The sequence below is a fragment of the Pagrus pagrus genome (genome assembly GCF_965226575.1).
Source record: "Pagrus pagrus genome assembly, chromosome: 3".
Classification (NCBI taxonomy): domain Eukaryota; kingdom Metazoa; phylum Chordata; class Actinopteri; order Spariformes; family Sparidae; genus Pagrus; species Pagrus pagrus.
Genome location: NC_140187.1, coordinates 14,217,048 through 14,231,413, shown reverse-complemented (window position 1 = coordinate 14,231,413; position 14,366 = coordinate 14,217,048). Strand labels below are relative to the sequence as shown.

The window sequence follows — 14,366 nt, the reverse complement described above, 5'->3', positions numbered from 1 at the left end:
TCTACTCAACTGCAGTTTTCTCCTCTGCTCTCTCCTCCTCCTCCTTTTCCCATTCCTTGTTTTTTGTTGTTGTTACATTTCTCTCCTACTCCTCAGAAGGTATGTGTTGGTAGCCAGTCGCTACAGACCGCTTCTCCCGGGGCCACTCAGTCTGTTCAAAGAGCCGCCAGCCACTTACTGCAATTGCGCCAGATTTCATTAGGAAACTCTGGACCATACTCTGTTTTCCCCATCCGATAGAAAGAGCACAGTAGCACCCTTAGGGGGAAGATTGATTCCTGTCTGGCCTAGAAATACAATATAAGAGGTATCAAGGGCTTGTATATGTGAAGACATTATGAAGTTGCATAAAAAAACCTTTTGAATTATTGAACAATCTATTTAAATGATCATTGTGATTGTATAAATAGAAGAAGCTGAGTATCAAATTACTTTTTTCTGCTGCAATGGCTCTCTTCCACCTTCATAGACTCCTGGCCTTAAAATAATATTGAGATATTTTTAGGGCCAAATTGCGGCACACGATATATATCTCCTCAAACGCAAATCATAAATGCTAGGACAGGGCGAGAAAACCAAATACCGCAACATTTTTAACCACGTAAATTGTGACAATATTGTAGTGATGGCTATTGGTACTTTCACAAAATAAGTTGGGTATGCTGACTCGTCTCTCTTGTATTGTGTTTAAGTGAGGCTGGTCCAGTAGGGCAGTACCAAAATGTCACCGGGTATGTTTTTTTTAGGCCAGTTTCCAGTCTGTAGCCACTCCAGGCCTAGCCAGAACCCACAGCTCTATCCATCAGTTATACAAACATTAAAACCACCACTCTGTGTCAACAAAGCTGATGCAGTATTTAGTAGTAGAAGTATTACAGATTGGCTACAGCTGCAAAAAGCAAGGCCATTAGGTTTGTTGGTGCACAGTAATACTGGCTTCACATGCAGACATATTACATACAGTTATTGTTTGTGTATGTGCAGAATTAAACTACTAGTATTCATATAGTTTTACTGACCTGCTGCTGTCCTCTTCATCCTCCCTAATGACTTTATTTATTTAGACGTATTGATTGCCTTGGCCACTTGGTGTCCCTCTGCCCGGCTATGTTTTTGAATCAACTTGCTCTCTGTTCACCTATGCATGACTAAGTTTCAAAGTCCTTTGTACAGCCTTCTTATGCCCATATGTCATTACATGCACAGTGATGTGGACAAGGATAAAACAAAAGCGGGGGCAAGATATGCGTAGTGAAAGGATGTTAATGGAGTCTTGGATGTAAAGCAGGCAGAAAGTAGTATGTGTATGTAGGATTTGGCAGGCATGTTGAAGTGAGATGTATTGCTTACGTTTCTGAATAGCTAGCTTACAGTTGTGGTTTTAACAGGCAATGAAAATCTGCCAGAACGGCAAGGGCACACAGTTCACTGCTTGTGCAGGGCTCCAGACTAATTTATCACACTGGTTGCACTGGTGCACCTAACTTATTCATTTAGGTGTATCCAATAATACATCTCAACTTAATTTCTTAACAAATTATGTAAATGATTGTAAAGTGTGAATTATATGTTCTTCATTTAAATCACATGTAAAAAGGAATTGCTATAATCTCAGGCGCACTGGTGCGACCAATGAAAATCTGAGGTCACACTCGACAGATTTTTGCGTGCATGTGTGACCAAAATAGTCGTGCCCTGGAGCCCTGTGGTGCTTCTTTAAAGTGTATGAGGAGTGGTCTCAAAGCACTACCTATCTAGGTTTAAACACATGGTAAAAAAGTCAGTCCAACACCATGATCCAACCTAAAGCTCTTTGTCAGGTCTCTGTGGGCACTTTCAGTTCAGATGCCAAGTTCCAAGTGAATGGGTGTGAAGCTGAATGAAACAGAAACACTTCCCAAAATCACACTCCAGCTCTAATTTTCACTGTCTTCATTTGTCTTTGGTGTGCAGAGCGAGAGCTGGGGTGGACCCAGAACAAGAGAAAGATGGTTTCATATTTCTACTGCAGTGTGCTGCTCTGTGCTCCTGCTTCACTGCAGCATGTTCTCTCCCTGCAGTGCAAGCAAAAGGCTTCATTTCAGCTTCACAGGCCCAAGTTTAGCTGTACAGTCCTTCGCTGACTTGCTTGTGATATTCTGCTCGTTCTTTTCGTACTTCCAGATGGTCTGTAAACCTGACTTGTGTTCCTACTGGATAGTATTTCTGCAGGAGCTTGTGCAGCACCATGTTTTAATGTCAGGGATTCACTATAAGTCAGCACAACAGCATAAAGGAAAATGTCGAGCAAGGACATACAGGATGCTGATTCATCTTCGTGTTGTCAGTGATACAGGCAACCTGGGACCATACATCTCATGCTGTATAATAACCAGGTAGTGGCAGATATGTACTAGACTTCATGGGGGATGTTTTAGTGCTTGTTTTTGTGATCAACAGCAAAAGGGCACAATCATGTTTTTACCTTATTTCTTGAGGTACGTCGATAACCTTAAAAAAAGTTACAATGTGCCAATGTTTGACAAACATCAAACAAATAAATCAATCTCAAATATTATTTGGGTGTCAAAAATTAGTTGATGTAAAAGTTTTAACGTACTGATAAAACTAACAAATAAAGAGTGAACAAAGGCTAATACTTGGTCAAAGGCAACTGTCTACACCCCAGATGGTGTATAGGTTACTTTTTTTAGCCAGACCTGCTAAATTTCAGGTGCACCATTGCATCTAATGAAAATGTATATTGGCACTTGACAGATTTTTGTGCACATGTGCAACAAAAACAGTTGCACCCTGGAGCCCTGATGTGACAGGAAATTTTAAAATGAATGAGGTTTTATGCTGAAAATGATTAAAAGACAACCTGCACAACAAGATGCACTTTACTATTTTAGAGTGCAAATGCAATGAATGGCTAACGCTGAAAATAAAAAATACAGACCACAAATAGAATCAAAAATTGGGTTTGTCATTTAAGTCTTAAGGATTATTACTGTGTATAACACTGTCCTACATCAGACCTTGGCAGCTGAACTCTAATCTATGTAGGCCCAGTCACAGCAGTCGATGATGGGCATGGCTTAATATTTGACCATAATATGTGGTAAACCTCTGTGTATAACAGCTGCAGCTGTCCTAGAATTTAATGATTCCCGACAGCAGAGCTCTCAGTTGCGCTTTTAACTTCTTTTAACTGGGGGGAGGAGGATTTGTATCAGAAGTTTGCTGTATAAATAGGCTATTTATGCAAATTGCTGTTAGCTTTTTTTCCTCTGCTGGCAACCCAGTGACCTGCGCTGTTTCTGTAATCAAGGGCCCGCCACAGCTTAACAGAGAGGAGAGCATTTATTACACCTCAGACTGTGATGACAGCAAAGATGATGGGATTCACATCTTTAGATGGTTTTGACTTTGATCCTTTGGTGAATGTCACTAAAGAAGAAGAGGAGGAGATTCCGTCTGAATCCTCTTTGTTGCCTGACGGAAGACGAGGTTGGGTTAGCTTCTCTCTCTCTTTCTCACTCTCTGCCTGACTGAACTCCCATGTAGGATATCCCCGGCAGTTCTCGTCTGTTAGCCTGTCTCCCTCTTCCGCAGCCATCTGCTCGGGTCCGTGTGTGTTTTCCACAGCTGCCAACATACTACACAACACCGTGCTGTGCTTTCCAGGCCAGCACTGCCTGCCTGCTTGCCTTGCTCACGTAAGCCCTGTCTCAAGAGGGAATTCACTCAGGCTGGGTGTAGGTGGATTTATGGATGGAAAGCATGAAGGGCTGCCTTTTGTGACTCAGTTTTGCATTTTGTTTGGAAGAGACTGAGGTGTGTGAGACCAGATTAACAGGGACTATGGAGATGCATGGTTTTCATGATATCAGCTCATCTTGTACGACATTGCACAATTTCCCTAATCCATCTAATCTTTCTTCTTTGACCACCACGTCTCTCCACCTGTAATGTAATATCTCTAGAGTTTATAATCTTGCCTGGCTGAATTTTTTTCTCTGAAACCTGATATCAGTATTTGACAGTTAAAAAATCAATTAATTAATATTTAATGACTAAGATTTGCACTAAGCGGTACTTTTAATATAATATTGGCCGATCTTACTGTGATAATTTACAAAAAAAGTTCTTCTTTGTCATGGCAGGGTTTCCACAAACCATCCCTGTGATAAATATAATCTCTTGCTAAATAATATTAATATGTAATAAATTATTCATTGGAAACAGCTCACTAATGATGATGTATTGAATCTGATCAGTTTTAAGCAAAATAATTCTGATTACATCTCATGCGTGTCACTGGTAGGAATATGTTTCGTTTTGTTTCTATTTTGGCAGATAAAATAAAGATCGCTCATGCCTGTATTCTGTATCGCTGTGAAACATTTGACATTGTAAACATACATGTCAAAAACACACGCTCGATGCTTCGGGCCAAATTCAGAACAACAGTAACATTGCATCAAAAATGCAAGAGGCTGCATTGGTGTGGGCGTATTACTACTTGCTACAGGGTACCAGTGAGAAGATGATATACAAACCAGGAAGACCATTTTGAACACTCTGCCTGGATACTGAGTGATTTCCTCTGTACCTAACAAATATATTTGGGCTCAAAACATTGGAACATTTCCTTAACATGTTTAAGAAGAAATGTTAACAGGAGCAGATCAAGGTGTTGCCATTTGGAGGGTAGACAAATTCTCAACAAGAAAACATGATGATACTTAATGTTGAATGTATATAACAGTGGCTCTGTTAAAAATGTTGCCCAATACCAACTCCTTTCTCTGTACACTTTTCTTTGTGCTTTGTGTCTCTCTCTCTCCCTCTCTGTCTGCAGTTTAATCTGCAAAGTGCACCTTGGACCATTAGTGCAGTAAATCTGAGCCCTCGAACTTGAGCCAGGATGAGTCTGTAGTGTACCGCATTGCTGCAGTCAGCAGCAGCATCCCTCAAACTGCAGCTCACTCCAGGCATCTCTGTGAGACTGGTGCATTGCTCTACAATGTACTTCAGACAGTGATCAGGTGTAAACACAAGATATTTTGTGCAGTAACTAAATGGGTTAAAACGGCCGATGAACTATCACATTAAACTGCAGAAAAGACAAAAGTATGCACTGGAGCCTAGAAGGCCCCATGTGTTAGTTTTCCTAATGTCTGCAACCATGCACTAATTGGACAGGTCAGGTTCCACTTCACTGCTCACTACAAAAGCACTTCACTACAGTAGGATCATGGTTTTGTGATGTAATGGGGCTGGTAAAATTGCATTATATTGAAATTCTGGGTGGTGTTCATCTGATATTGTTTAATTGATCAAAACTACAGTATAATTTGTAGGGGTAGATCGATTATTGGGGCTGATATTCAGCATTTTCCTCAGTCAGTATCTGAGATTTTTTTGTCAGATTGCTGATAAATTAAACCAATTTTAAAATGTGCTCCTTTTGGCTCTGATACAACATCCTCTCACACAATGTTCCGCCAACAACAATATGATTGGTAACACGTCACAATAAATAGCCTAAAAGTACTGAAAATCTGAATATGCAATGTAACTAGTAACTTCATCTGTCAAGTAAAGGTAGTGGATGGGGAGTGTAAAGCAGAAAAAGTACCTGAAAATTGTGCTTAGGAACAGTATTTAAGTAAATTGTGCTTAAGAACAGTATTTAAGTAAATTGTACTTAGCTGTATTTCATCCGTGGTTGTTCAAAATTTTGACCTGTAGCGTTTCATTTTTACTGCAAATGAATATCAGTCCCAAATATTGTTTTTCAGTCTCCTTGATTTCTAATGATTGGTATTAGGCATTGGCAACTTTAACTACAGCACAAGTATGCATGACTTGTATGTTCTTATTGTGCTTGTCAATTTTGTGTCTGACTTTTTGAAATCATTGGTGTCTTCTTTTTGGATCTGTGTCACGTCTTTGCAGTGTAACTTTTTTTTCCTGAAAGTGGTGTTGCCGGCAATGGTTGCATGTGATTGACTTAGTTGATGGTTGCCAAGCTCCTGGCTGCACTTAAAGAAGTATTTTACGCCAGAAGGATGGCCCTGGATTATCTATTCAGTAGAAAGATGGAACTATTTTTTAACTGGTGCTTCATGACCAAAGAAAACAAAGAAAAGGGGCTTTGGTATTCCACCTATTCAACAACAAGAATGCACTGTACTGGACCAATGAACACTCGGGTTGATGGGTGACATACTGCTCCTTGGGCTTGCTTGGTTTTGGCCAGGAGTCCGTTTTGAAACAGCAAACAGTAAGGCGGCTGGAATGAACACAATCGTGGTTCATGTTTGATCAGCAGTGCCTGGTTTTACAGTTTGATCTGAGTTTTTACAGCCTCACGGTACAGGAACAATATGGTGGTGACTTCTGACTCACAGTTTTTGTCTATTACAGCTGAACAGTATGCTTAAAATATGTTTCTGGAAACATTTCAGGTCAGAAATGGGTAGTGTAGTAACAGCATCTTTGTTTATACCTTATCAGCACTGCCTAGTTTAGAGAGTTTGAGCTGAGTTTGTTGATATATATCTACTCCAAGAGAGATCCAAGAGAGAGAGGGAGAGGGTCTCTCTTTCAGTCTGACTGTACTTTCTGTTGTTCCACATTCAACCATGCACAATCTGTAGATGACACAACAGCTCAACCCCTCCAGATGACGTGTTTTACTTCATCTGGTGGATTTTTGCCAGTAAAAGAGTGAGGGGCTGAGTTTACCATTGTTCCTTTGCATATACTACCAACACTTTAGTGATACAAGCTGGTTGAAAAGTTGAAAAGTCTTGATAACAAATGTAGCCACTTACACTAATATGGAAAATTTGCGAACAGTGATGAAAAAGGTTACTGTTTTTCATTCCTTTTTTACACAATTTACAGAAAATGATGTGATGTTTAATATAGTTTATGTAAGATTAAAGCCACCTCCTCACAAATATGGTAGCTCCTCTTTTGGGACTTATTCATCTTCATCCTAAACATGAGTTTAATCAACCAATGGTAGTTATGGCAATCTGTGTGCAGGTAATAGAACAGTTTGTCTAGCATTAACTGTCCTTGCTAATGCTTGTATCACAGTATCATCATGATAATATCATACATACATCTACTTTAGTACCGAATGCAATATATTATATTACGTCGAGCTGGGTAGAAAAAGCTCAATCGTGGTGATACAGCCTCGATTAGTGATTTGGTTTATAAAATTACGAGAATTTTTTAAAAATATCGATCACATTTCTTTAAGTTGAAGATGATTTCTGCATATTTGTAATGGTTGTTGTAAAACTAACAATCCAAAACCGAAATAAATTCAGTTTATAACCACATGAGAGAGAGAGGCCGCAAAAATCCTCACAATAGATTTAGGATATTAAGGCTTTGCAAAAAAGTATGATTTCATAGCCCCCTCCTCATCCAACCCACCATGTCCTCTGATCCACATCAATGACAGATAATCCAGCAGGACTGTGCTGTGCTTTATAGTAAATCTACGACCAAGCCTTTTACCCATCAGGGTCACGACATCATCATCGTCACCTGATATCAGGTATGACTGCTGTCCCTTTGCTGCATGATTGAAATGAATTGAGCAGGGAGCGTTAAATGAGTCCTTGAGAACACGGGACACCTCGGGAAATTGATGAGAGGAGAAAGTCACCTTCATGTTATCATTACGATGACGGTTACGAGCCATGACTCACGTGAGTGCAGCCACTGGTGAAATAGGGTAGCATGGTGCTGCTCAGCTCACAGCTTTGTCAGGGTGACATAGATGCCACCCTCTCTGCGGCTCCCCTTATTTAATTTTATCCACTACTGTAAACTAGGCTAAAACATCAGCAGTGCCGCTCCCCTCCCTCTCAGCCTGTGTGTGGTGTTGACTTGAAATGCTCTGATGAGATATTTTAAATGTGTGTTAATGGCATCTGTGCATAGCTAACCCACCCACCCAGCCCTCAATGATGCCCAGCTCTCGTGCTGTTGCCCTCTCTCCAGCAGTGGCCTGCTTCTTGGGCAGACACTTTGAATTATTCATAGAATCAAGTCGCTCTAAGCAGTGGATCAGCTACGGTTTGCTGTGTTGCACCCACATACGTACATTACACAGCAGCCAGAGGATGATGAAGTTGGATGAAGATATTCACGTGTGAATGTGGGCTGCGTGTTGTCTCTGCATGGCTTTTTGCTGCATTTTACCGCAGTGTTTTCATGTGGTGTGATGTGATTATATTTCTGTCTAAATAGGTAGTTCTGATCACGCCGGACTTGTAAACAAAGCCTTTACCATGAAGATGTTAAAACCTTTACTGTAAAGCTGTGGGAAACTACAGAGGTTACACTGGTCCTATTATTCATTCAGATCATGTCCACAGAGTGAGGACGCGACTCCATCTAGTGGTGGAAGTGTGTAGCAATCCTTTGAAAAAGGTGATACAATGTCAAATAACCTCATTCACCACTCTCTTCCTCATGCCAAATATAGTTTAATATTTAAATATGCTTCCAAATAACAAGTGAACCAAGGCCTGGTCTCACAAGTGGCACATTCATTTGATCTTTTTTTGTAATCTCACATACTGCAACATTTAGATTTCAGGGAATAATTAAGGCAAATCTGAGTCTAGTCCCCAGTGAGGTTAGCTAATGGACTTTGTGGTCTTTGTCCTGCCTCTACATCCTGTACTTTACTTGCAGTATCCATTGATTGGAAGAGGCTTGAGATCCACCCTGCTTTAGTTTTCAAACTTTATATAATGTCATGCCCCCCTTCAGAAGCCAAAAGAGTTCATGCCCCACGCCCAATAGTTCTAGATATCAATCAATAATAGGCAACTAACCAAAAAGGATTCAGGCTAGATGTTAGTGAAGTAAAGGTCAGCACAGTGGCATCTTCAAACTCTGCAGTTTATTGTTGGTTTCACTCCATATTTTCCCCCTCGTCCTCAACGCCTCACCCAGTTTGAGAATCGAGTGCTGCTTTAGACCAAGTGGCCACAACTTAATGGCTGATTGGATATTTCCAGACAGGGTTAATTTGGTGTCCCTGTTGATGTGGGAGGGTTGGCGCGCCACTGTTTAATTACCCTCTCAAGCTCCTGACCTTGTCTGGGACGTGTTGATCATTATCCATTATGCTTGATATTTTCATTGGCAGTCTTTTAGTGTGAGTGGTCAAAGATGCCTAACTGGTTGCTGTAGCCAGCAGTAAAATGAAAACACATTGTGGCCTTCCTTTTTGCCTGTGTGTCCTCTCCATACTGGAATCCAATCCATCACATTGATTGATATAATATATGATATATAATATATGATTATTTATATATGTGTATATATATATATATATATATATATATATATATATATATATCTGAATTGGACAACATGGTTATCTATTTGAATGAATCCTTCTTCATCTGAAGAACATTTAAGAATGATTTTGTTCAGAAGTGATAACTCTCATGACCTTAATTGTTTCAGCAGTTAAATGCAAAAACAAATGCCTAATACAATAACAATAATGGTAAGACAAGTTGAGTACAAACTAAGAGTAAACTAAAAATTAACTAAAATAGAAAAAAGTAATATTGGCAATGACATTGAAAGTGTAGTAAAAAGGAAGTAATATGCACCTGATAATCAATAAAATAATATACTAACATGATATAACATTAATAATCATGAAGAGTAGTATTGCACATGATATTAAGAGGTGATATTGCACATGATATTAAAAAGTTGTGTCGTACATGTTGAAAAGGTAATAGTGCACATAATATTGATATATGTGTGTTAGTGTCCTTTGTCAAGAGGGCCATGAGGGCTTCCCAATTATGCCATATTTACGCAGAAATAGGGAAACTCTTTATAAGATAATATTAAGGTTAATATTAAGGTTATGTTGTTGCAGAAATCTTACCACGACTGACACTCTCTCTCCTTTCCAGAGGCCCTGACTGGTGATAGACTTTACCCCGTGGTCCCGGTGAAAGAACACCACCCCCGGCAGGCTGGCCACACCCCCTCCCTCCTGCCTCCATGTATCCTGAATCTACCACAGACTCCCCCGCTCGCCTCTCCCTCCGACAGACTGGCTCTCCTGGCATGATCTACAGGTGAGATGACAGACTAAGGCCCTGTACACACGTACATGGGTATTTCTGAAAACAAAACTTTTTCTATGCGTTTTGGCCTTCCATACACACATAAACGGCACTTCTGGAAGACTCCTGCCAGGGCGAAGATATTCAGAAACGCTGTTTTTCAGTGTTTATGTGTAGACAGGAAAACCACGGTTTTTAGCTTGTTTCCATTATTTGGCAGGCTTCTGATTGGCCAACATGGCCTTACGGTAGAGGTTATATTGCCACCTGTAGCTTTGGCATGCGCTTAACAGCTATCGTTGGAGTTTTCATACTGTTGGTGTGGACGGGAATTTTTTTTAAACCGGAGGAGGAAAAAATGTGTTTTTAAAAATACCTGTGTACGTGTGTACTGGGCCTTATCCCTAATGCACACAATACATTACAGCACATCACTTTACAGACTATTAAGATAATAGTGATGAGTACACAAACCATACTGAAGTCTACTTAATACATTTTACAGTGTAAATGAATTAAAGAAAACAAATGTACTTGCTGTCCCTAACTGGTCAAGTCTGTAATGTGTCCCCTAAATTGTGATATCGGGCAGGCACACTCCCTTACAATCACATGTGCACAAAATTAGCACCAGCCACCAACTATATGTTGGTAAAATATGTGGTTGTGGCTAGTAGCTTTGCTTACTGAATGGTAATCAATGGAGTGACTGATAAAGTTTGAACATTCCCTAGACAAAAAGTTAATTTTGCACTTTTTTGCAGGCACATCACAGTATGTCACTGTATGGTGTGTTTACGTGTATACATTGCATTAGTGGCAGCAGCAGTATAGACTGTCATGTATAATTTGTACAGATTATCCTGCACTCTAATGGTTCACCACCTTGTGGCGCCAGAGACACATTATCTTAAAAAGCATCTGTTCCACTCTTCTTGTACAGCAGCTTCATGACTGTGTTTCACAGTACCTACATTGTAGCCAGATGGGTGCAGTGGCTGTCAGCTATAGGTTTTGTGATACTTGACTAAATCTTCTGGACAGCTATTGGACTCTTTGAGATGACACTGACATAGCATTAATTTGCCCTCACTCAGAATATGTGGGACATTGAGACACAGTGCCGCATCCTGTTACCAGCATCATTCATAGTGCTCACTGTAGTAGTTTACTTTCACTGCTTTTCCACATATTGTCATGCTAAAGCTTAAATGTTTTACTTTCTTTTCCCAGTGGTGACTTAATTAAACATCAAGTTTTATTAGGTGTAATGCCTTGGTTAAACTAAGAGCATGGAAGCACTGTCAAATATTGGTGGCTAAAGTTATGAAATATTATTAAGTATTCTAGTAATACATTTTTCTTCCTGTTTGTACTCTTTGACGCTTTACTCTCTTGCTTATGTTTGATTAATTAAACCTTAAATTATATAATGGACTCCATATGCTCTCCATATGAGTGTATTCCTATTGCAGAATGATCCTCTTAGAGCGCAGGAGGTCAGAGGAGGTGAGGTTGAAAATGTATCCACTGCTTAGCCAAGATGACTGATTTATAGTCTAAACCCAAGAGCTCTACTTTGGATCTTTGTATTTAGATTGATCATAACTTGTGATGTTGGCACACACTTAATTCGAAAATGGAGTGCTGTCTGGCTTGTACGTGTTCCTACCTTACAGGCAAGCATTTAAAAAAAGAGACAACATGTTCTAATGCTTATATAAACTGTAACAGTATATATGTATTTTTGTATCCACATCATCCCCATATCCAGTACAGTATTTTGATCTGAAAACCTTGTTAGGAGTTTAAAATGTGTACTTTAATTCAAGCATGTAATTAATTTGCAGGTTTGTACATTCACAGTAAGAAATCAGGAAATGATGTGTAAAGGTCTTTTACACCTGGAAGATTTTGATTTTGTCTTCAAACATGGACAAATAACTGCACATTTCATGCAGTATACTTTTTTGTGAAGACTATGCAGTGATTGCTTGTCGAAGGCCTGTCATGTCACAATGTTCTGACACCTCCAGCATACAAAACTTAATCCACTGAACATTTTGGACAAACAAAGGTTTGTGAATGCTTTATTTAATACGCTACGTCTGTTTGTCATTTCTGATGACTATTTTCAATGTCCTCCTCCTTTATTCTTCTGTATTCTATACCATCTTTGGCTAGCAGTCAATATCCTTTGTCAGCGTACTGTCTGTATACAATTTCCCTCACTACTAACTTCTCCTTTTTCCTGCTTTTATTAACTGAAGCTTTCCTTTTTCCTCCTTTCCTCTGATGTCTTCAGCGCTCGTTATGGGAGCCCCAAACGACAGCTGCAGTTCTACAGGTACTTGTCTGTCTCTCTATCTGCCAATCAGTGTTTTTTGTCGCAGAGCAGTTTTTTTAAGTTGAGTAGTTTCGCATGTTTTTCGTATAACTTCATACGTTTGTTCTCTGACATTTTGTATTTCCTTTTTGTTTTATTTCAGTGTAATAACCTTGCTCTAGAGACTTGCTGTTCTGTCATTTAAAACCATACATCCATTAGTAAAGCTCTACAGCATAGATGACACTTATCATCTACTATTTAGCTGGCAATGCACAATCCAGCTTAAACCTGATAGGGGTGATAATGGATTTGGTTGCAAGGTTGCTCACAAAATGTTTGAATCAACAATAACTCTCTGAGTTTTTTTCTTCATTTTCTCCCTTTTTTTCCCCATCAGTGACACTTGAGACACCCTCTCTTGTTCTTGTCAAACTACAACATGTGATGAAGAAGCTTTTTGCTGAACTGATTTCCAGACACTTCTGTTTTTGCTTCTGTTCCTTTGGCATGATTAAGCAGATAGGCATTTCCTTTATTCATCATTTCTATAATAAACCGTAATCCTTTTTGACCTCATGGGACCTCAACCTGATCCGTCTGCTCTAAAAGCCAGAGAGACTGATCAGTGCTGGCGATGAGATGATGTTCCCGTAGAGGAGGGTTGCTGGTACTCTCCTCTAGCAGTGTGCTTTTTTAGATGGCCAGTCTCTCTGCTGCTCTACAGTACGATCATGTTTTATGGTCGTATATCAGGCCTTATTCTGCTGATTCAGTTATAAAAAAAAGGCCTGACTATGTGGATGTGCTTGTAATGAGTTCGCTATTGGATTTTTATCTCGGCGTCTAGCACTTTTCTGTCCTTTTAAAGTGCAAACCATCCTACTAGCTGCTCCCCTTGCCTACGTTGGTGGATCAATTAAACCCCCCCATCCCTGTCTGTCTGTCACTCTGACAGTGACGGGCTGATGCTGGGAAGGGAAGTTTTATTCTCTTCAGTCATCAGAACGTTGTAACACACAAACTGTAATACTGGAACCATGATGGCTCAAACCCGTACTACTGCTTACTTTGCTGCAAATGAACCTTCAAAACATGATGCAATTCAAGTCGACAATATTTAGTTTTGATGCTGCTTTGTCTCAACCCAATCTTCTCTTTCTGGTTGTCGTTTTGTTCTGTATTGCTTTATTTTCCTGCATTGTAGATCCACTGAGTTGTAGATCGACACTCTTCTGACATGGTGTATTTACAGCCATTTTACGTTAGCCTTCATGATACTGTACCCAGAATGCTTTTAGTAAAGTATTTCCGGCTCTGGCTGTCGTTAAACCATCTTACCGTTTTCAAGGGACTGAGTGCTTTCTGATGATGAAGGTCGTTGACCTCTGACCACTGCATGTCTCAAGTGTATAGATTAGGGAAGCAGGGTTAATGTAACAGATATTCTTAAAGCAAGATTTTCATTACATTACATGTGTCAAAGGAATACAGTTTAGCATTCATGTGGTTCATATTTCACCCACTTGAGTTCACTGATTTTTGTTGCAAAAGATAATTTTAGAGTTGCTTAATAGCAAGCTTGCATTTGAGTTGTTCTTACCATTACAGCTACAGATACAAGTTAATGTGTAGTTCAACAGCCAGAAATCTTTGACTTAGAGGACTGAATTACGTTGCACTCAGAAGAGAAGGCTCTTCATCGACAGATTTTTTTAAATGCCTAAATAATCTAAATAAACAACCTCTTTGTTTTAATGACTAAATAAACTGTATAGCCAAACTGACCTTAAAGGACAACATCATTTCATGCTGTTTTACTTTGTTTATATGTGGCGGACCCTGCCACCTTTCTAGCTTCAAACAGTGTTATGGACCTTATTTTCCTCTGACAACAGCTTGTTAATTCAGTTATG

At 39.6% G+C, this 14,366-nt stretch overlaps 1 protein-coding gene across 3 annotated transcripts in view; it reads left to right on the top strand.

Moving 5' to 3' along the window:
• Positions 1–14,366, top strand: part of kcnab2a (potassium voltage-gated channel subfamily A regulatory beta subunit 2a) — a 92,522-nt gene that overhangs the window by 23,776 nt on the left and 54,380 nt on the right. For 2 of the 3 annotated variants that reach the window (XM_084349215.1, XM_084349216.1), the window contains exons 2-3: positions 9,969–10,136; positions 12,430–12,471. In XM_084349215.1, the coding sequence (XP_084205341.1) occupies positions 10,060–10,136; positions 12,430–12,471 (119 nt within the window). In that variant the 5' untranslated portion in view covers positions 9,969–10,059. The remainder of the gene's footprint in view (positions 1–9,968; positions 10,137–12,429; positions 12,472–14,366) is intronic. The other variant, XM_084349217.1, reaches the window with a different exon arrangement.